This window comes from Xiphophorus hellerii, chromosome 18 (genome assembly GCF_003331165.1).
Source record: "Xiphophorus hellerii strain 12219 chromosome 18, Xiphophorus_hellerii-4.1, whole genome shotgun sequence".
Classification (NCBI taxonomy): Eukaryota; Metazoa; Chordata; class Actinopteri; order Cyprinodontiformes; family Poeciliidae; genus Xiphophorus; species Xiphophorus hellerii.
Genome location: NC_045689.1, coordinates 33,242,809 through 33,266,388, shown reverse-complemented (window position 1 = coordinate 33,266,388; position 23,580 = coordinate 33,242,809). Strand labels below are relative to the sequence as shown.

Genomic DNA, 23,580 nt, shown 5'->3' with positions numbered 1-23,580 from the left:
CGTAAGCCAATCATCATGCCACAGCTAATAGTCCACCTTTTATGAAGCTTATCACTTCTCTACATGCCAATATTACCCACATTCTCCTCGTGAGATGCTCAGCATTAGTAGTATATGTACCTCAATTAAAATCTGAAACACATCATCCATAAGCTTGTTTTTGCATTTAAAAAAATTAAAGCAATTTTTTTCAAGCTTATTAAAAAACACACACATTTTCATTTCTTTTAATTACAAAGACTGTATTTGAGTTCCATCAAGGACAAAGGGAGACTCCGCTTTGAATCAAACGAGCAGAACGTTAACATTTCACTTTGCAAAACTGATGCTCAGACAGAGTCTAATAACAGTTGTGACTGACTTCAATAGGCATTCAGTTCAAGCTGGAGGTGCAAAACAACAGGGTAGATACATTCAACATTCTAGAGGTTCTACAGGGTCAGATACAGACTTGGTACCCATGCTTCATCTTAAACAGTCCTTGTTTTAATAGTCCAAAACTATATAAAGATTGTGGTTTTTCCCCCCACCTCATCAGTTCCCTCTTTAGTTTGTGTGCAGTAAAAGGCTTCATGTTGATCAGAGCTCATGGCAAAGAGGAGGGAATAACTCAAACAGGGATATGTATAGATAAAGAACAGTACATCTGAAATGTAGGCCCTGAAACTCCTCAGAGTTTTTCTTTTTACACAGATAAACATGTTCACACCTGTACAGAGGAGTAGGCCTGTGTCTGCTTTCAGGAGAAGAAGGCACCTCCTGTTCCATCTAGATACTATTGACCTTAATGCACACCTGGCAGCTGTCACATACAGTACATACAGTGTTTGGAACACAGCACATGACTTCAGAGGGAGGCAGGGGGACACATGAGAAAACTCTGAATCCAGAGTGGGAGGAAATGACAGACGAGTCGCGGTCTAAACGAGCGCTAAAGAATGTGATCTCAACAACAAACAGTCCTGGTAGAAAGAGTGGCGCTGCCATGAGTTTTGTTGCAATCTTTGGCACGCGCCAGGTGTGCCAAAGATTGGTCTTCTTATCAAACCCTTGGCAAACACAAATACAAGCAATAGAAATTCATCTATCTACATATAAAGACTTGTGCTCTTTGACAGACAGGCAGCAGCCTTTGCCGCCCTCAGGAGGACCTCAAACACACGGCCCCTTCATAAAGGAAAACCCTGGCATGCGGCTCATTCAGATATATACAAGTTTCCAAACAAGTTTAGTTTTATTAAAAATGAGCTACAGTTCTGATAAGACAAAAAGCTGCATTTGATTAGATTTTTTCTTCTTGAGAAAAATGAATCTTATTGTTAGAACTTGTGAAGTAATGCAACACATCAGCTTCATTTAAGCAGGGTTTGCAGTGAACAGCGCGCTGGCTGCAGGAGAAGGATGTGCATCCATTCAACACATCTGGATGCTCATGTCAGAAGACTCAGTCCCTCCTAACCGAACCCCACCTTGCTGTCAGCTACATGATCAACAAGTCAGAAGCAAAGCTTTCAAAATGTTGCTCTGTTATTAACAGAAAATAGGTCAGAGGCATTAAAATGGCTGAAAACTGCAGCCCACTGATCCGATTGAACTCATGTGTGAGGACTTATTGATCATGCATGAGGGTGATTAAAAGAGTGATGAGAAAAGCGTCCTCCCCATCTTCACAATATTCTTCCCATTGTCCCCTCCTTCTGTTCCTTAATAAAGTGCTCGAGTTTAAAACACAAAGTTAAAACAAAGTGATTACAAATCTACAGGATCCTTTGCTCTCATGGCTGTCCGGTTCATGCAACAGCAGCTCGTGTTTTTTTTTTTCTTCCTTTTTGTTCATTGAGATGGTTTTCCTTCAACTGCAATACTTGAGGTTTTCTTGAAAGGCAGAGAAGTCTGTTCATTTCCAAATAAATACACTAAAACTGAAATGAGAGTAAATGATCACCAATTCAATCTCACATACGTTTCTCCAACCAGAGCTCGTCTTTTTAGAGTCCACAGCACTGTCTCACTGTCTGCTAGAAACCAATGATATCCAGGATTCCTATGGTAACCTGATGCGATGACCCCATCATAACATATTGAAAAGCACCTTCAAAAGAATGCTTTGATGTCCACATCTGGTTTTGCCATTTTCTTCTTGATTTGTTGTCATCTTTGGTTGGAATAATGTGCATCACTCAGAGCTCAGTCTGCGACACAGTCAGTACAACAAACTGATGACGAACGGCCACAAAAATCCTCTCCAAAACAAAGAATGAACAAATGAAAAGTGCTTGAGCTGCTACAGGAAGGAACAGGAAGCTGGGAGAATGTTCCTCAGTTCCAGAGTCTCTTTAGGGCGTGGTCCCGCTATGGGGGTCAGGCGGCGCCTGCTACTCATACAGTGTCACTGTACAGTAGCACAAAGAGGAGATCCTTCGTTCCACACTGGCTTTATCTGCAACACACACAGAGACACCTGTTAGTAACCAGATTAAAAACAATAGAACTGACTATGGAAAAATTAAACATAAGTTATTGTGTCCACAAAGACAAGGCAAAATTATTTTGGTTAAATAACATACAAAAGGGAAAGGGAAACCATAAAGTAATTAGTAAAGTATGTGATCTGTTTATGTCCATAAATATAAAGCAAAACATGGGAGACTGAACTGCAGGAGTCCATGACAGGGGACACATGGGAAGAAATGTATACTGGAGCGCAATACGCCACAAATTTTAATAGAGAATTCAAATGGAAAAGTAATTGTTTGGTTTTTCAGAACGCCAGCAATAACTAGTAAAATGACCCCAACACAATCCAGTTCATGCTGGAGAAATTGGGACCCAGAACACAAACCATACTCATATCTTCTGGTCTTGTCCTAAACTAAGTGTATTCTGGGAGATCTTTGAAGCTTGCAAGGTAATTTTCAGAAGAGATGCTCCAAAAACGACCCTAGTGACAGTGTCGGGAGAAATGCCCAAAGGAATTGACAGGAAGGGTGATGGATTTCTGCTAATTCTGTTACTCACAGCAGCATTGAAATGCATAACCATCAGCTGGCTGAAACCAGGGCCTCCTACATATAACGTGGATCCAAAGAGTCTGGAATGTGAATGTGATGGAGGAAATTACATACTCTTTAAGGCTTCAAAAACAGTCTGTAGTATAAGGTGGAGCCTAGTCATGCCCTTATTAGTACAGTGACATACTTAGGAACTTCTTTGTTGTGCTGTATTTATTGTTTAACATTTGTCAGTATTATTCCTGACTCATCTGCTTTTGTCACATCCATCCATCTATCTATGAGAGACAGAGGAATGCAATTGTGGAAAAGTGTCAGCGTTAAACATAAATAAAAATGTATCCATGTAATGAACAAAATGTCTGTCCGTCGTTGCTTCCTCACATTTCAGCACGTTCTCAGTGTCGGCGGGGTCCTGCAGGATCTTGGAGAGGCCATCCAGCAGCATGGCAGCCTTACTGTAGCGGTACGCTATGTCCTCTGTTTGTTTAAACATCTCATCCAGAGCTGCAGACTGAACCTGATGCACACATCATGGAACCATTAGGCTGCACCTGCATGCTCAGTACATGTGACGATTCAGATCATGGAGTCATGTGTGTGTGGAACTCACGATCTCCACGGCGTGGTTGTAGATGAGCTTCTCTGCAGTGACGCTGTTGATCTCGTCCACAAAGCGCTGCTTGTCAGAGAAGAAGTGGTTGAGTTTGTCGGTCAGGTGTCGACAGAAGGCGATGCAGCTTTTGTAGCGCTCATTCAAACTCTTGACCACTGAAAAAATGAGGAAAAGAGAGCTTTAATTTGTGTATACTTTGATGCTGTAAAGTAAGAGAAAAACAAATGTGGTGCTAATGATAAGTTTAACTCTCTAAATGGAATAAAATTACATTATTAGAGATGAGGAGGGAAATGCCCCCACCTTGTTTGACAGCAGTTGACGGATTCAGCTTGGCAGATTTGATCTGAGCCTTTGCCAGATGGAGAGAGGAAGCAAGGAGCTGAGCTGCCTTCATGTATAGCACCAACTGCTCCACCTGCCTGCAGGGGGCAGCACAGTCGCACTATGAAACAAAAGAACTCTTGCGTCACCCTTTTCGTTTTTTACCAAGGGTACTTACCCCCACTCTTTACTGAGCTGGCTGATCTGGTCCACAACCACACTGTCCTGAGGGGGATACAGGGGGGCAGCAGACATGCCGAGCTCCGCCCCTCCAGCTCGTAGCGCCGCCATCTCCAGGATGCAGTCGGTGAAGGAAAGCATCATCCGAAGGTGAATCAGGGTGTCTGTGTGCTCCCGCTGAGCCAAGACAACAACATGATGCTTTAACCCAGCAGCAGAGGACCAACTCCAACGCTACCACATGAGATCACAAGTTGGTCCATCGGTTTACACATTTTTCTGTTAAAAAGTTTAGGGCTGAAACAAGTAATCGGATTAATGTTGGATAATCTATGAAATAATCCTCAACTAATTCAGTAACTGATTAATCACTAACTGGAGAATACAGACACCTAAAAAGGCTATTTGCTGAAACAAAAGCACTCAAATAAATAATTAGATTGTACAAAAAGACATACACTTTGCATTTAAAATAGAACAAAATTAAATAAATTTCTTTGAAAATATGCTTTATCCAGTTTTAGCTTTACCTTGTTCAAAATAATAGAAAAAATATCCAATTATCAATCAGTTAATCCAATAAAATAACCAGATCAGCTTATCTGATGCTAAGTCGAGCAGAAACGGCTGAGCTTTTCACATGTTGATTTTAAAAGGATTTTTAGCTATAAATGATCAAACTTTCACCAAAGGAATGCTGTTACATTCCTTGCATTTTGGGCAAGAAAAGTTTTTTTTTCTTACTTAAAAAGAAAAGGTTTTTCTTTTGAGCAAAAAACTGCTCCAACTGAGTAACACTCAGTTCTTGTTTAAGAAGAACTGAGTGTTACTTGTTGAACGCATTTTATACCAAGTTTTAAAAATCTTAAGTAGTTAAAGGACAATCTGCGGAATGTGTCAATTCTTTTTATCCGATTAACGCAGAATAACTCATGGAATAATCGATTGCTAAAATAATGATTAGTTTCAGCCCTTAACATTCTAACTTAAAACAAATTTAGATTTTTCAAACAGCATACATCATCAGAACCAAAAATCTAGTAATGTGTCAGTCCCCATCCCCTCACCTCCATCAGGGTCTCCTCAGGCAGCTCTGGAGCTTCAAAAGTGATGAACCCCTCCATGCTGGGGGGAGACGTCCCATAGGGAATGTAGCGCAGGCTGCTGGGTCCTCCGTCTGCTCCTGGAACACCTTGCCCAATACCTAGATTCCCTGGTGGAGAGGAACCCATGGCCATGCCTGGGGGAGACCCCACACACACTCGACCGCTGGTGGAGCACAAGGAGCCTGCAGAACTGCTGGAGCCCACTGAGAACACAGTAAGAACTGTGATCATTAATATGCAGAACACTGGGAGAATGTGACTGCAGCTCAGCAGAGTGGGGAGTGGACTTGGAGGGGTCTCACCAGAGGTGGTGCGAGGCCTGGCGCCCAGGTGGCTGCAGGTCGGAGGCGTGCTGCTGCTGGGCGGTGAGCCCACGGTGAAGAGGACAGTACGGGGACTGGCTGATCCTCCTTGAGCCATGCTGGGGGCTGCAGAGACAGGAAATGAGTTCATTCACTGGTAAACAATGACGGCAGCGCCTAGCAAACATATCCATAGTCCAACCCATGATGCTTATTTTTATACAATGTTATCTCTGAGGTACCCAGAGAACAGCTGCATTTATACTGAGGTGCCATAGCTCTTTCCAGCCAACAGTCATGCAAATTTTAAGCAAACTTTTGAAATGATGAAGAAAAACAAAGGGAGAATGTGAATTAGGCCGTTTTCCAGCTATTGGGTGGTGTGAATTAAGCAGGCAACGCAGAGTGTGATTTTGTCAAATATTGACACTACACAACTGGAATTAACTAGAGGCAGAGGTTGAACAATAGAATAGACCAAACATCTCAGAAAAATAGAGAGTTCTCTCTCTGAGCTGGAGGGTTGGACTTAAAATCCTTTCAGAGTTTCATGGTTCTAGTAAGGCACAGAGCCACCAGTGGATGGGAGCATTCCACCACTCCCATCCCAACCTGCAGGCCACTCTAGGCAAAAGTCCTCCCCTTTGAAAGTTTCAAAGTCCAAACCTCCAACACCTCATCATATCTCTTTAGCACATCAACTCTTAGTGAGTGTAAAAGCTTTCTTGCAAAATTGAGGCTATTTCCATCAACCTTTTCTAAGGTGATGCTCCCAAATGTGCATAAAAACACCTTGATGGAAACACAGCTACTGACACACAACGGGACTCTATTAGCTAACTAAGTGGTAGTCTGCTGAAGTAGATTTTATTTTGAGGGTTTCAGAGTAAAGGACAACGGTCATTATCAGATTTGAAATCTGTATGAATTGTTTGCTTTCAGGTAAAGTGAAAGGTGAGTAGTGGGGAGAGCATGCTGTGCCTGTGTACCTGTGTCCATGGGTCGCTCGGTGTTCAGGCTGTCAGTGCTGCCCTGGTAGGCCTGTCCACCCAGAGTGATCCTGATTGGTTGATCAGACAGTCGACCTGTACTGACAGACCTATGAGGAAACAGAGTTGACATACTGATGAAATGTAACAACATGAAACAGAGGCTGTAAAGATTACACAAGAGGCTATCATGTCTGCTAGAATGTCGTCGATCTAGATAAACAACGAATTGGAACAAATCAACAAATAGATTCAGGAGCTTCTGTATGCCGTCATGTTGGTCTGAACTAACAGAAGAACAGTTAGTGCAGTAAATGTAGGGGTCATCTACCTGCCAAAGGTTCTGCTGGCCTCTGGGGCCGCCGCCCGCCCTGTCAGGTATGGGCTGCAGTAGTGGCTGCAGATGTCCCGACAGTCTGCCAGCGTCCTGCTAGGAAGCGGACTGTCTGCCAGCGCCATCAGGTTACAGGACGCCTGTGTTTTGGGGATCTTGAATGGTGCAGAAATTGTCTGAACACAAAATGGGGAAAAACTCATTTCTTAAGTAATTTTGTTCATGGATCAAAATGACTTAATAGGATGATTAAAAGGTAGAGCTTAGAAAATGAATTTAAAGAAAAAAGTTTACAGAAAGACTTCATATTTATCCAACACAAAATGGGGTCGTTCATACAGAGTATGTACAGTACAAACTGGCAAATAGGGCTGCACTGATAAATCGGCCCAGATTTCCTTAATTTATCAAGCAAATATCAGCAGATATTTACATATGAAGCTGTAACTGCTGATAACTGCTCTCACCTTGGTGGGGGAACCAATGATGGTGGGCAATGGGGACTTTTGAAGCCAGTCAGACGTGCGTGGCGAAGACCCCAACAATTTGGTGGGGGAAGAGCCAAGATTGGCTGGGCGACAAAGCTGGGGGGAATGACTGCAAGAGGATGAGGAGGAGCAGGAGGAAGGCTGCACGGGGTCAGACAGCTGTTTATGGAGCTTCTGCCTGGTCTGGTAGAAGTCTGTCAGCGTTGGGGCGCTTTGGAGTCGAGCTCCTAGGAGCTGAGAGGAGGGAATCGGAGAACCTGCAGAAGGTAGAGAGACCAGGTCAGGTATATGTGGCTGAGAGAGGAATCAATACATATGTAGTTGCACTCAGGGCGTTTTTACACCTATGCTTCATTTACTTTGGTCCCAATCAGTTGAGTTTTTAAAGTGAAACCCACCCCTAAATCAACGCTTTTGTGGATAAACTGTCTAATTATCTGAGGTTCTTTATGTTTCTGTGCAAATTCTGTCATTTTTGTGCAATTCTTTTAGTACTGCATTATTTACCTAAAACCATTTCACTATTGGTTTCTTCAGTCAAACAGTTCTCAGGCAGTTGAATTTTCCTACAGATTGCAGCGGTGCAGCTTAGTACAACTTCATCACTTTGGAAAAAAAGCACACTGCCTCCCCTGATCCCCTTTCGCCCTGTGGCGAGTCAGGAGTTAGAGTAGCAAGCGTTGCCATGGCACCTGGTCAGCATTGATTGCAAGTGTTATTCAGCTTAAGAAATGATTGATTGATTTGAAATGTTTCTACAGTCAGCAGCAGGAACACATAACAGATCAGTCGGTCGTGGCTCTCCAAACACAGAGAGTACCAAGTTTGTCTGACTCTAGCACTGGAGACAACCTGATGAAAAACAAGTCACCGTGACAACTGATAGAACAGCTATACTATTCGTATGTCGTGTATAGCCAGACCAAAACTTCTGACTGCTGTGAAAATAATTTCAGCTCAACTGCAGGATTTTAAACTGTGGTTGGAAGGTTTGAATATCTAATGTGTCAGAGTGCAGGAACACACACTGACCTCCCGAAGAGCTGCGGCTGCGAGGCTCCTGGTTCTGCAGGTGGCAGCAGCAGTGGCCTAGCTGCTCAGGGATGGTACCCACTGCAAACACACACAGTAGCAGAACACCTTGACTTCCTGTGTGCCTGTCTTTAGGCCCACATGACCAGAGTCAGGACCTACCTAGAGGTGATGGGGAGTAAGGCCGAGAGCTGCCAGTAGAGAGGCGTCGCCCCGCCGTCTGAGGGGTGTCCGCTGAACTGGGAGACCCCGAGCCCACCTTTGGAAAGCCCATAGGACTCGTGTTGGAGCGCCTTACTGTTCCTGACCTGGAGAACCCAAACAAACATCCAGCAATAAGAGAACAAATCAACTATCAGGGTTACTTAAAAAGTATGAGGCTTTTGCTTCATCTTTGGTAGCTTTCAAAAGGAATTACATCCATGTATGGTTGTCAGCAGTATTTCTTCTTCCTGTTGTTCAAACAGCACAATCATTGATGTCTTAATCAAAGGTCTATAACAAATCAAATTTATTATAGCATAAGCTAGAGACAAAAGCAGGTCACAAGAAAATGTGTAAATCCCTTCTTTCCCAAACTAAAGTCAGCACTACTCTCTGTAACAAACAAATCTAGGAGTACTGAGTACTAAACTGTTCAAGAATATTTTCTGTTTAGATTTATTTGGTTAACTAATTGAAAAAGTAACTTCTATCATCAGATGTTTATCCACAGGTAGGGCAATAATGCTGTACTTGCTGCCTTTTAGACACAGAATTGATTAGTATTCTGAATTCGAGACCATCTTCTGCTCTCCAGTGTCTGAAAAGTCCTAAATTCATAAATGTTTACAATCCATTACTCCATACATTTTCAGCACCAACAGTGTAGTAAAAGTATACCTTCAAAAAGCTCAGAGATCTTGCTAAATAATTAATCTTTTAAACTAATAATCAGCTGCTAAAGCTATGGATGCAAAATATATCAGCACTAACATCAGTATCAGACTGATAAATAAAATTGGGCAGGTATTAAGAACCAATAATTATTCCCATCTTGTTGCCAGTTGTTTCTGGTTGGGGAGGAAAGGAGAGTGGTCATGTGGTGTGTGTTGATCATGTGACAGCGATGCAGAAAAGGATTGGGGGAGTCTAACTGAAAAAGAGAAGCAATGGTGAAGTTAGAAATGTGGCTGTTTTTTGTGGTCAAAGGAAGGTGAAATATAACATAATATCAATAAATATCAGCCCAAATTTTTATGAGTGTACCCCTAATTAAAAACACACACAGCTGGAGACCAGAAGCTATTCTTCAGGATCAAACCCTCATAGAAACATGAGACTCCACTCTTCAGACTGACAAACAGAAGAGAACTAATAATTAAACCAGTTACCAAAACATAGTTTCACCTTCAATAAACCTTTCAGTGTTGACAGTAAAAATAATGTCATCCATTAAAAATCAGGTGCTACCCTTTAGCCATCTCTACCTGTATTGAGTCCCATAATAATACCAGCCATGGCTCTTCCAGCAACACCTTGGACAGTTAGAAATATAATCAGGCACCGAGTTGATGTCATTTCAGTGATCTGATGCAATAACAGTCAGTGTTTTCATTATCTGCTATGAACATGGATGTGGTTAATCCATGTTCATGTAACCCATTCCTCCCACAGAAGGCACAGCTTACCTGGGAGAGCTGTAGAGAGTGGGACTTGGGCTGCTGGACAGGTTCTGCTTGATCCGCTGGTAGTTCCGCACCTGGGTGGGGACAGGAATAGGCGTGGTCTCTGCCCGCGGTGACAGCATGGTGGTCTGTCCTGGGGTGGGCTGAGGCTGCCTGGATGGGGACAGTGGAGAAGACACTGAGACCAGACATCCAGCTCTATGCTGCTGATTCCACATAGGAAGAACATTCTCAGGGCCATCCATAATTGAAGTCAGTTAGAAACCCACAGCTGGTGGGAGACGAACCCAGTCTGCTGAACTCTGGTTCTACTGCTCACAGCTCTTTGTTTGAGCGGCCTGGAAAAAGGTTAAAAAACTTCAATGCCTGTAGAACAAAAATGTGGCTGGACTTCCCTGTAAACAAAACCAAACAACCAATGAGCCTAGAGCACATCCTGCTGAAGGTGGTGCTAGAGGCGGGTCTAGAGGTGGGGCTAGAGGTGGGACTAGAGGCACATGTTGCAGCAGGGCTCAGTGTTATCAAACACGGGAGGAGAAGTGCATAAAGGCACAGCTTTTGCACTTTTTGTTATTCAAGGGGAGCAGAATGTTCTGAACGTTTGTCATGACCGAGTGACCCGATAGAATTCTGTCAGCATGTAGAACAAGGGCCATGGTGGGAGGAGCAGAACAGACCAGAGGGAAACAGCATGGTGGAAACGCTGGGAGGGTCTTGGAGAGTCAGACATGTGAGGAGAGGACAAGTCCAGACAAAAAACCACTGAGGGAGCAGCCTCCTGCTCCTCACCCTCCTCCTGCTCACATGACTAGATCTGAGATCCAAACATCACTGCATCCCATCCTGCTCTTCCTCCTCCTCCTCCTTCACACTCCAATAACAATCAGATGTCTGCTAACTTTATTGATCCCAGTGAGGGCTAGCTACAGAGGGAGGGGCTGCTGGATGCTGAAGAGAGGAAAGAAATGTGTAAATCTGTTTATAGAAAGTGAAACAACAAGAAGAAGAAGCTGCCAGCCATCTGCCTGTTAACCAAGCAGGCCAGCAGAGGGGGGATGGGATCCAACTGAGCTGCAGAACCCTGTCACTTCTCTTAGCCCTTAGGACACTCCCCACCCCCACCTCCAATCCCAAACCATATAGGACGTGAACATAAACACTTCCACAAAAACAGAAGTACAGCGTTACTACCATCAATAAATCTTAACAGGCAACTCCGATAATTTTGGAACAGTAACTCTCAGTGTTAATAGTTAGCTAATTTATGCAACATTTGTTGACGTACAGGAATCAGGCAGTACAGAGACAGATATTAAAGAAACAAATGGCTGCAGCAGGAGGAGGCAAACAACGGCACAGAGCAACAAAAAAAAGAATTCACACTTCCTGAACTTTTCCACATTTTTGGCTTGTTGCATGTCAACGAGCCAAATACAGAGTAGTGTAATAAGCTAACATAATAAACATGCTAGTTCTCCCCCTGAAAGACTAAAACTTTAAACTTGTACAGAACACTGGAACTGGAAGATATTTTAAATATCCAAAACAATACAAGGAAAAACAATAAATAAAAAACAACTGAAACCAGAAATAAAATGGATGACGATGGGCGTGCCGTGGTGGCGTAGGGGTTAGCGCGACCCACATTTGGAGGCCTCAAGTCCTCGACGCGGCTGTCGCGGGTTCGACTCCCGGACCCGGCGACATTTACCGCATGTCTTCCCCCCTCTCCCTCCCCCTTTCCTGTCAGCCTACTTCATGAAAAGGGACACTAGAGCCCACAAAACGACCCCCTGGAGGGGTTACAAAAAAAAAAAAAAAAAAAATGGATGACGATGTCTTTAACCAAAATTGCCCTTCAAAAATAATCAGAAAGGAAATTACCCAGCTCATTTAAATTCATTATGTGATTAATTGATTAAAAGCTTACTGTGACAGGCTTAGCTCTGCATTCATTTTCATATCCCTAAAACTATTATTACAACCAATCGTTTTCATAAATCCCCAATTAAACAGATTCCTCAGCTGCTATGTGGGGGCCTCAGATTTTCTCCGTTTACTAATGCTCTACAGCATAGGTGTCAAACTCTGGCCCGCGGGCCAAATTTGGCCCGCAGTGTAATTATATTTGGCCCACGAGGCAATTTCAAATTAATATTAGAGCCAGCCCGCCGGTATTATACGGTGGCAACGCTGTGACGCCGCATTCACCGCTTATACTACAAATCCCATAATGCTCTGCTGTTTTTTGGCACAATCAGGACAGAGGCAGACACGCCTCCTCCTCTGTGTGAGTAGCACTTATGGTAGCGGACATGGATGTATTAGGAAGGTGGTGATCTGTCTTTTTGCGCACTCCTTCGGTGAAAGCCCCGGCGCACCCCGCATCCCCGTGCCTCTCCCCCAAACCACACTGCGACCTCAAACTACAGCTGTCACTGTGTTACCCTACCAAAAAATGGCAAAAAAAAAGACAGAAAATAGAACTTTTCTGGACAGGTGGGAGACAGAATATCTGTTTACATATGTATGTGAGCAACTTTTCTCCTCAGTGAAGATGACGAAAACGTCTCACAGGAGACGTCTGATTGACGAACACCTTTGTTCGATAATGAAGGTTTCCTCAGCTCAAACTCTGAGCCCCGACATTGATGAACTGGCATCCAAAAAAAGATGCCAGGTATCTGACTTGGCCGCATCAGAGTAGATCAGTGTGTCGCAAAATGAGCAATAAATACGTTTTCTAAGCACCTTTTCTTGTTACTCCAAGGCCTGAATGGTTTATTCATAGTTTATTTAATGATTTATTCATAGTTATGTTATTTTATTTTCAAATTTATTAGTCTGTGTACGAAGCTAATTTTGACATTTACCTCAGAAAGGAGGCTTTCAATTTTTATTTAAATTGTATTTAATATGCCATTTATATGTTTTATTATTATTATTAGCAACTCAATTTTGCACGCCTGCACTTTTAAGTTATATAAGCCTTGCTTGTTCAATATTTATTGTTAAATCAAAACTTGTTTGGGTCCATATGAAAAGATTCATTTGTTCAACCTTGGCCCGCAGCTTTGTTCAATTTAAAATTTTGGCCCACTGTGTATTTGAGTTTGACACCCCTGCTCTACAGCAAAGTTTCCATCAGCGTTACATTCAAAACATTATTAGACAGCAGAACTGAGTAAAGCAGATGGTCTCCATCCAATCTGCTCCGCGGCCAGCATTGCACTCCACAGAACTGGTTTATATATTAAGAGTGGCAGTGGAGTGTCGAGTAGCGCCTACCACAAATGATATGGAAACACTTTAAACAAGCTGGAGGTGATGTTCTGGTCAGAATTAGCCTACACACACATACACACACACACACACCCCAGTCGACTCTTTACTCTGCAATGACTTTCTTCGGGGCCAGTTGACTAGTCGTAATCACGTGACAAAACTGATTTTTCCAAGAAAACAGAAGATGAACTAGGTGAGTTCCTCAGACAGCTCAAGTTGTATAGAAATGTAAATAATTTACCAAAGAGAAGCTGAAAATTCCAGCAAGGGATACTAGAATAGGGGGGTTCCGGAGCACTCCACAGAACCGCGGTAAGCACTGCGGTTACCGCGGCGCCACACATATAGAGACTGTAGACCGCGGTAGACTGGAGTCCGATTCCCTTCCTCGGGTCACTGGGGGACGCTTCTCTCCCCCCATTTCTTTATCTGTTTATTTGATTATTCTGAGTAATTGATTCATGACATAAAAAATAATCTACGAAAATTGTTAGTTGTTAAATTTTCTTTAAAAAATTGGCTTGCAACTATTAGCCAATAAAATATTGATTTTATTATTCAAAAAGGGAATTTTTTTTATTGGCATCCGCTAATGCATTTCTAATATTGTAAAGTAAAGCTAACGCGGTTAAATTAAAAATCTACAGAATGTGTCTATGCCAAATTTTTAAAAATCCAGTTGATCGTCAGAATAATCAATAATTAAAATAACTGAATTGTTGCAGCACCACTCCACACGTACAAAGCTGGTAGAGATATTTTAAAAAACCGTTATACTTTGTAACCCATTTATTATTTGCCTTCCACATCAATTATTCAGGACTCTGCGTTGGTCTAAATCCCAATATACATTAAGGTTTATGTTTGCAATGTAGAGGTGTGGATACAAAATAATAAGGTAATGTGGATTTATTTGAAATCGCTTATGCAGAAAAAAAAGAGAATTTAATTTGACCAACTGCAACTATTCTAATGAAAAACAGGCGTGTCAGACTAACATCCAGACAGTAGAGGAACAGTTGCTGTTCACTTATGCAGCGGATGATCTGGTGGGTGTGATCTGGTGGGTGTGTGATCCATGCAGTTCTCCGGTTGAGTGGTGATGTTTTGTTTTTTGGCTCTCTGTCTGATTTGTATCTGACTCATCATGCAGATATTAACATGCACATTCACCAGAAGCATGGATGAGACATCACACCAGGCTGAGAGGAGGCTATTTTTCTTGGCATGATGTGATTGAAAAACAAAGACAGACTGGTTGACCCAGAAATATTACAAGAAAAACATTACATGGGTGTGAACTGAAGGTTGAATGTAAATGAAATCTGGTGGCATTACGCCGTGTAACACAAATAACACCAAGAAATGCCTTCACGTGTGTGACGCATAAGGCAAAATATGCAGCATCACAACATCCTGGTTTGTTCTTTGGCTGTTTAATAATTGCAAATGATAAATGTTCCCTGTTTTTAAAGATCTGAACATAAGGAACACAAGGATTTGAACTTTAACATCCACCATAATTTTTTTAATGTATGCTGAATGTTTAAGATCAATTCCAAACACAAATTTTAAAAAAAGAAGAAAAAACACCTCAGCCATTAAAACCAGCCTGACATCTAAAACACATAAAAATTCAAACAATTAAAAGCCTGAAAGTAACATGAAGTGCTAAAAATATGGATATAAACTACACACATTTCTAATCTGAAATAAAATGACACATTCAGGAACAACAGATTAGAAAAAGAATTTACCACCCTCATAAAAGCTTTTGGTTAAAATAAACTATTGTTTTATGCTAAACTATTGTTTTATGCTAAAACAAATTAACATAAATCTTGTGTAATGTGCTAAAGTCTCATACTCACCCTCCACACATAAGAAAGTCATTGGACGGTCGGTGACCTGCTCCTACTGGTTGGTCATCTATGGAGGAAGACAAAAACAGCTGAGTATAGAGGTCAGAAGTGTGCAGCATCTTAATGAGAACAAAGAGGAGAACATAAACTAGGTCTTTAAATGCCACCTGACACTGCCAACACCATGCCCCTGCTCTACCTTGGAGCACGCTTCATGGATGGACCAGTGTCAGTGTGTGTGAGTTACTTAGAGTAGATGTTATGCAGCGGTACACTTCACTTAGTGTACCACTGCAGCAGGGTTGAGAAATTTCCCATGATAATGGGAAATATTGTGATGACTACATCATGTCTATTTTCTTCTTCGCTGTCCTGATCTGTCACTCTGTGACCTTTAGCACTTTGGGCAATATCATTAGTATCCTGTGTGAGCATCTGCTGCCTTGAGAGTCTGTTCTAGGTAAATATATATTATATTATCTTGTAAAATACTGTATATACAGCATGTGGCAAAAATCGAACTTTCAGCCAACTGGCAACAAATTTGCACTCATCAACGATGGATGCAGAAAAGCAAGCTAGCAAGAATATATTAGCAGCTAGTTACTGGCGGCATCAATCACCTAAAGCATAACATAGTCCAAAACAATAATATCTCAATTTTCTGTGGAAGTTAATGTTTAAAGTAAAACGACATCTGAGTAATACAGACAGGCAGTTTTGTGATGAATTACCTGCAGAAACACCACTGTTCTGTGGACTAAGACAGAATTTGGGCTTGCATGACATTTAAAGAGTTAAATGCATCAACGTCAGAGTTTACCACATACCAGCAAAAGTAAACTATATGCTCAATTTCAGATTCAATAAACAGATTTGCAACATAGATACAGTACATTAGAATTAGTAAAGGAATCAGTAGGAATCTGAAGATAATAACTGCACCTAGGAATAATCTGGTGACAGGAATTTGCTGGTTTTCATCCTGACCGATGACAGAAGCCTTTGGAATCTCAAAACTGTAAACATCTTTACAGTTTGAAACAGTTTGAAGTATAAACCGTCTTCATTGTGGAAGTTGTTACAGAGTGAAGATGCCTCAGAGTTAGCTATTTTCTGTATGGATGAAGTCAGAAGAAGCTGTTTAAAAAAGGGAAATTAAGGGCACGGCTGCCCGTTGTCTAGACCTGTCGCAATAAACAATTAATCAATTAATCACACAATAAATTAAAATGAGCTCAATAATGAATAAAGGGCAATAATATTCCTCGTTTGCTTTTTGTCCCGTGTCTCTCTCTTTTTACCAGAGACTGGATGACAAAAAGCTTCACTCTGGTGCCTTGCATTAGTCCCTACCCTCTCGATTCCTTGAAAATGGCTCAACACACATGGAGCTAAAAGCGCCAGTTTTTCTCCACAAGGACTGAATCCAACAAACAGGACACGATAGCAACAACAGCGACAAAAGTTTAACAATTTTCAACTTTCTTGTGTCACATCGCTAGCCCACATGTGCAGGTCTGCATGTACGAGCTAGAAATTTCACATGCACAAATTATGCCATTCGCTTTTCTGGATGAAGGCAAGCAACTATCACCTCACTGTGGCGTGCAAGCTCCATAGAAATGAATGGAAAGGGAGCAGCGCTGGTCCACAGGAGCAGTGCTGTCTCCTGTGACTGTGTGACCATTACCTCAGTTACTTGCCAGGCTCTTGGTCTCCTACCACAGAGTGCAGCATAAAGTGAGCCAGGGACATGTTGGTTTAAAAGCCAAAATGCCAGCTGCAGTCAGGGAGCGTTTAGGTTTAAACTGAATGACCGTGGTGAACCACTGAACCTGTGGAGCCACTATGTTATAAAACATTAGCCACTAAACAATACAACCAACAAATCTGCACCTAAAATGCACCGACGGTTGGGGACCGTCCTATTGACAGTCCACAATCACTGAGGTGCGGTGGAGTTTCTGATATGGGCCACATGGGCAACGGCCCAGGGTGGCATGTTGTGGATGGCTCACCTACCTCGTCTCCCCTGCCATCAAGCGAGGATCTGAATGTGAACAGTGCTTAATGCAAACTGTCCCAACTCCCCCTCCCAAATTTTTTATTTGAAAATGTCTTCCAGTTCCAATGCTAAATGTTCTATTGAAATTAGTTAATTGATCTCTGAGAGGGTGTATCTGCATTGTTATGCAATTTTTTTATGCTATTAGTTAACAGTGGTCTCAAAATGACAATAATATTGTTTATCACAATAATTTCTCAGACAATTAATTGTTCAGCAAAATTTATTATTGTGACAAGCCTACAGTTGTCCTTTGCTGCATGTCTTCTCCCTCTCTCACAACCCTCTGTCCTGTCAATCTACTGTAAAATAGAGACCACTAGAGCCTAAAAATCCTTTATGAAATAAATGAATGATACTGCATCAAGATGTTCAATACGGCAATCGCAAATGTCTGCTTGAATGCAATACTTATTTGCAGAAAATTCTATATGTCAATAATATTTAAACTGTTGGATAGAACTTTATAGCCTTACTGCAATTACCATTCTTGACCCCTATTGGTTTTATATTACTGAAGGCAAAGGGGTCAAAGTTATTTTTTTTTTTAAATGTAGACTTAAACGGACTAAAACTGGGACACTTACAGCTGTCAGTGGAGATGTGAGGCACCAGAACAAAATCGTCCGTGTCGCAGGAGGAGTTCTTGCTGCTGGTGCTTCCTACAGACTCCTTGGACAGCTGCAGGAAGTTGGGGGGACCAAGTGGAGGCGATGACAAACCATCCTCAACCAACGTTTGCATATCTGGAAGAGACTGTGGAGGAGCCATATAGAGAAGGAAGAGAAGATCAAACTGTTTTGTGCCTTCAAAGGTGCCGTTAAAGCTTCCAGGCTGACCTGTTGCTTCAGTTAAATGAAGAAAACCACACAGATCAGCAGAACACACACAGAGACGTATTGCTCTGCATTCACCATAATGCAGAAGAGCCACTGTGCAAAAAAAGCCCGACAGCATAGCCCTTAGGATCATTGGGACACTCAAACCACTCCACCACAATAAGGTGGCAACCCATGGAGGCTGGTCAGTTAATCACTTAACAATAATCCCTTCTGAACAAGGATTTGTTAAGTACCATCAAACTCACAGGTGGAGAGCTGTAGCGGATAGAGGGGGAGGAGCCACAGGGACTTTCTGTCACTGCGTTGGGGACGCTGGGGACGGGTACTGGACACGCTGAGGGAAACAGTGACTATTATTAGCATTTACTGTGCATTGTACTGCAGCAGGGTTGAGAAATTTCCCAAGTTTGTAATCTTTGTACTTACATTTTTTGATGGTGGATGATGGTTCCAAGAAAGGATGGTTGAAAAATGTGTCTGCAGAGAAGGGAATTACAGATTTAGGACAAGAGTATAAGACTTCAACAAGCCTGAAGGCAGAACTCAAGATATGCAAAACCTCTTTCACTAACCACTCATTACTTAGAGAAGCATTCAGCCTTTTCAATCCAGTCATTTTTGTTCTTGCTGTTATTAGATGAAATACTCATAATCCATTAAAAAAAAAATTAAAAAATGTAATTTTCATATTTTAGAGCAACAACTTTTAAGAGGAGGAATAAAGCATGTTATTTTCTTAGAATGAGACCAATTTCCACATGAATGGAAAATGAAAAATGTTTTGAGTTCCGTTGCATGTTGATGCACTGGGTTCTTTGTAATTAAATGTAGCCGTCACTTTAAGAGACTCTGTTTCTGGTTGCTATTAGAGCTTCACATCCTCCACAAGAATAAACTTAAAAATCTCTTTGCACTATTAGTGCTATTTTGTTGTAGAAATTCTACATAGATGTGTAAAAATGTACAGAGATAAGTGCTAAAATCACCCTATTACATTTGTAATATAAAGCATAGGTCATGTCTGTATCATTTTTGTTCAGTTTTGAAGAGCCATTGCAGTGAGGGTGAGGAGTCGCATGTGGCTCTGGAAGAGGAGGTTGAAGACTCCTGATGTAGAGAAAAGACTCACCAAAGTCCATCCTGTCTTTCTGATTCCTCTGCAGCAACCCAAGCAAAAGGTCACCAAGTTGAGGAGATGTCTCCCTGGGGATTCTGCAGAATGTCAACATTAATATCAGAGAATAATGGCCGGAAAGCACAAAGCCAGCTGTTTCCAAGTAGGGTGTGGTGGTTTCTACCAGCCAAGCATCAATGTGATTGGTCACGATTTAAGTACTTTTCTACACAGTACTCATTTTTTTCTTTGCTCTACCTGTAGGACATGTGGGTATACAACACAATTTTCCAATAAATAACATTTTGCATTAGGAGCTCAATTACTTATTTTGGAAGAGCCCAACTGACTCAACCCAGGATCAGAGCCACAGTAAATGAAAATAATGTGTAATACCAAGCAGATCTAAGCAGACAACCATCAGTACAAAGATTGAGACTTACATAGGTTGTAGATTCTTATTCTTCTCATAAAACATCCTCAAATCCTGTGGACTGTTAGCCTGAGAAAGGTGATAATACAATATGTGATGTTAGAACGCATTACTTGACTCACTTATCTGATTGCTATGGTTTTTGTGCATCATATTAACCTGGAATGGTGGCTTGCCAACCAGACACTGATAGATGACTGTTCCGATGCTCCACAGGTCGGCCTTGGCATCATAGTTCTGGGACATGATGACCTCTGGGGCCTGATAGAACACATCACAACAAGGAGAGTAAGAAGAGTTAGAGAGCAAGCTCCTGGCAAAGGTAAGAACTCCAAATGTTGACCCTGTATATCGTTCCCCAACAATGTGAACTACATCAGTTTTTAGCTCCAAATGCAGAATTCAGGAAAAGTTGCTGAGCACCACCACCCAGGAATACAAGAATCCTCCAGTTGATGTGCCTCACCACCCTGTTCCCATCAGCAAGGATGGGAATCGAGAACCAGTCTTTCTAGTTCAATTATGTAGAATGATCACGCATAATGGTTCCCATAACATGCGATGCATTTGCGTGATGACATAATTACACGTATGTATTTTGCTTTTGAAAGTATTCAAAGTATGTTTACATTTCACAAAAAAAAAAAAAAATAATACTAGGGTCAGTTGCAACATGTTCAGAACTTTAATCACAATAAAAGGAAGACATGCCTCCAGCATCTTCAACCAGTTGACCACACAGCATGCAACTGATTTGTATGACTGTAGAGTTTGATACGTTTCTTAGCAACGGCGGTGACTCTCGAGGAGAGCTTCCACCACTGCATCTGCTATGAATGTCCCAGGTAACGTTAAACTCTGCGTCCTGGTTATTGTTTTAATGTGGCATCATACTGTATGAATAATCTCCATGTCATTTACAGTCAGACTCAATCCATTAGAATATGGGTTCCAATAAGGCTTGTTTTTTTTACATTAATAAGAACCTTTTGAAAACCGTTCTAAAACATATTTTGATAAGACCCACATTTCTTCATTAGTAATATTTTTTATTGGTTTGATTTAATAGTCTAATAATGCTTTCATTAGCTTTAACCAAGAAATTGTCATACATCAAGCTTTATAGCAGCATGTGGGGAATTAATCAGTATAACATGTTTAACTTGTGAACAGAGTTACAGAAATGCATGAATTTTCATTAATATTCTGCTTTACTGAATAGGACTGTAGCTGGGGACTGCCAGAGTGATGCTGGCTCAGAGGTAAGCTCTCACAGTGTTAGGAACCTCTTTCATCGAGGCAGGGAAGAATAAAATGACAGAGGCAAAAATATAAATCTGAGAGGCTGATTTCCACAGCTGGACACACCTCAAGTCTTGAAAAAGCCTTCCTGAAAAGGCAAACATGCAGATTTGTCTGCATAAAAACTGTTCATATGCAGAAAGTTGCATTTCATGATAAAATGTTCATTTGAAAAAATTATTCTTATATTTTAAGCCAGCTTTAATTTTATTTGAATAGAATAAAACATGATGTATATGTTGAATTATAGTTACTTTCCTCACTCTGTGAGAATCGGTAAGTGAGATTAATAATGGAGTTGGTACTGAAATACTAATCAATTCCCATCCCCACTCATATACGAGTAGGCATAAAAAATATATAGTTGTGCAGATTTTACTTTTAGAACCAAGTGTGTGAAAAAAAAATTAATAAATGAAACATAGTTCCGTATATAAAACAAATAAGCATCTCTAATCAACTGACCATGTACATTGGTGAGCCACAGAGTGTGGCTGCCATCATGTTGCTCTGGAGGTATCGTGCAAAACCAAAGTCAGCTGCAGGACAGAAAACCAGAACAGAAGTGATTACCAATGTCATCACAAACAACAGCAACTTTTATTCTAAAAATCTGGAATCTTTCAGGAAACTGCAAAACAAAGTAAAAACAAAACTCCATGTAGAGCTCAGAAAGTGGAAGATGACTCCACCAGAAACATTTTAAATGTGTTCATTCCAATCAGTCTTATTGTACATTTTAGTTCACAACCTTTGTAATTTCAAGTATAAATAAAAAAGAAATATTGTTGTCTTCTTCCATTACCAATTTTGATGCGGATGCCACTAATGCTGGACTTCTTGCGGCCCAGGTATGACAGCAGGATGTTCTGGGGTTTCAGGTCACGGTGGATGACTCCTTTGCTGTGAAGGATGCGCATGGCAGCAGCAATCTGCTGGAGGAAAACCCTCAGTGTGTCCTCTCTCAGAGTACCTTTAGCTTCCAAAAGAAAACAGAAAAAATAATTGTTACTCAAAAGTAGGTCCAGAATGTAACTGATAGTTGTAGAGGATGCATCAACAAATAAAAGGCTTCAAATCAGAGTACTAATTTGATTTAATGTTAGCTTGTCGAATCAAGCATTCTTTGTTAGTAAAGCACAAAACTGCTTTCTGCAGTGGTTGAGAATTTTCATGCTTTTTTATTGTAATGCTTAGAAATGAGTGGAAAGGATTACCAGAGTATATACAGACAACCTTTGCACCACAGTTATTTAAGAAATTCCAGAAAGAGGGAGTTTCCATGCTTTGCTTGACTTTCAACAACCTTGCCTTCAGTTTAAAACTCAGAACTATAAGGATTCAGATGCTACACAAAAAATAAAATATCCTATTTTAAAATTTTTGGATGAGTAAAAGTTGTTGTTTGTGCTAGCAACTAAGTAAACCAGTGATTCATGAATGGGACCTAATTTTAGGCTGATAGTAGAAATACATGGTTATTTTATACAGTAAATCAACATAAAAAGCTTGGAAACTGCAGATCTGAGGAGGAACTGCGTCTCGAAGGTGGGGCTAGGTCCACCCAGGCGTTTTGCACAACTGAATGGCTGCCATGGAGATTAAATGATTTCTCAAACATAAGTGAAAGAATCAAAGCAACATTCCAGGTATGTTTTTGATGAGGGAATAGCATTATAACATGATGGAAAGCTCAAAAATGTGGATTTAACATAACACTGCCCCTTGTTGTTATTTATGAGGGGCCAATGTGACCCAGGAAGTGGACAGAGAGGAGGACTTCTTTACACCACCTCAATTATACACAAGCCATCTCACACAGAGATTCCCACCACACACACACACACACACACACACACACCCCTACACTTGAAACAGCTACTGCAGTCACATGGCTTTTCCTCCAATGCAGCATTATTAACTTTGATCCATGATAATCTGTGTGCTTGTCACACAGATTAGCAAGAGTCTTACCTTGCAGATAGTCAGCAAGATCACCTCCATTGCAGTACTGTGAAGAAGACAGACACCATCAGACTCAACATAGGTCAGCTGATGTCATCATGAGAACATACAGTTAGTGTTGGAGGGCGTCTCTGCTCATGTTCAAGTCCTAGCCCTGATAACAGCAGGCTCATCAATTAATGCAGAGGATGTCTGGAGCCTTATCACTGCTGACAACCCTTTACCCTCATTTAAGAAGAGGAACACAATAGGCTGATAAGATGTTAAAAGGTGACCTTCTGAGAGAAAAGAGAAATGCTCAGAAGCTGCTTGTTGCTTTCCGCCTTCTTAGACTTATGGGCTAATTATTTCCACCCTTGAAACACAACTCCGGCTATTGGACCTTACTTATGATTGGATTAATTAATTTTGCACTCATATAAATGATACATTGAGTTTTTTTGTTTTCAATTCAATCAAGGAATTTTTCACATGTAAACACTGTTGTGAATGAACTGTAAAGGGGAGACAGCAGCAGGAGTCTGGATCAGAAGCAATGTGCAGCAACACAAGATTGGTCCTCCATTATCAATTTGAGAAATGTGTTAGTCATCTCATTCTGATGATCTGTTCTAGTGACATGTGGAGGATGGTGCATAACACTCATATTTAAAGCTCTGA

General features: G+C 41.3%; 1 protein-coding gene across 1 annotated transcript in view; it reads right to left on the bottom strand.

Moving 5' to 3' along the window:
- Positions 1-203: 203 nt before the first annotated feature.
- Positions 204-23,580, bottom strand: part of ulk2 (unc-51 like autophagy activating kinase 2) — a 35,887-nt gene continuing 12,510 nt past the window's right edge. Inside the window, exons 5-27 of the mRNA XM_032546046.1 lie at positions 22,930-22,966; positions 21,761-21,934; positions 21,421-21,494; positions 19,813-19,914; positions 19,664-19,722; positions 19,236-19,318; positions 18,533-18,583; positions 18,352-18,440; positions 17,852-18,020; positions 15,206-15,263; positions 10,053-10,202; positions 8,545-8,690; positions 8,383-8,463; positions 7,330-7,607; positions 6,860-7,038; positions 6,529-6,638; positions 5,540-5,665; positions 5,199-5,440; positions 4,130-4,308; positions 3,931-4,049; positions 3,625-3,782; positions 3,396-3,531; positions 204-2,440 (exon numbers count right to left, since the gene is read on the bottom strand). Coding sequence (XP_032401937.1) covers positions 2,376-2,440; positions 3,396-3,531; positions 3,625-3,782; positions 3,931-4,049; positions 4,130-4,308; positions 5,199-5,440; positions 5,540-5,665; positions 6,529-6,638; positions 6,860-7,038; positions 7,330-7,607; positions 8,383-8,463; positions 8,545-8,690; positions 10,053-10,202; positions 15,206-15,263; positions 17,852-18,020; positions 18,352-18,440; positions 18,533-18,583; positions 19,236-19,318; positions 19,664-19,722; positions 19,813-19,914; positions 21,421-21,494; positions 21,761-21,934; positions 22,930-22,966 — 2,865 coding nt within the window. The 3' untranslated portion in view covers positions 204-2,375. The remainder of the gene's footprint in view (positions 2,441-3,395; positions 3,532-3,624; positions 3,783-3,930; positions 4,050-4,129; positions 4,309-5,198; positions 5,441-5,539; positions 5,666-6,528; positions 6,639-6,859; positions 7,039-7,329; positions 7,608-8,382; positions 8,464-8,544; positions 8,691-10,052; positions 10,203-15,205; positions 15,264-17,851; positions 18,021-18,351; positions 18,441-18,532; positions 18,584-19,235; positions 19,319-19,663; positions 19,723-19,812; positions 19,915-21,420; positions 21,495-21,760; positions 21,935-22,929; positions 22,967-23,580) is intronic.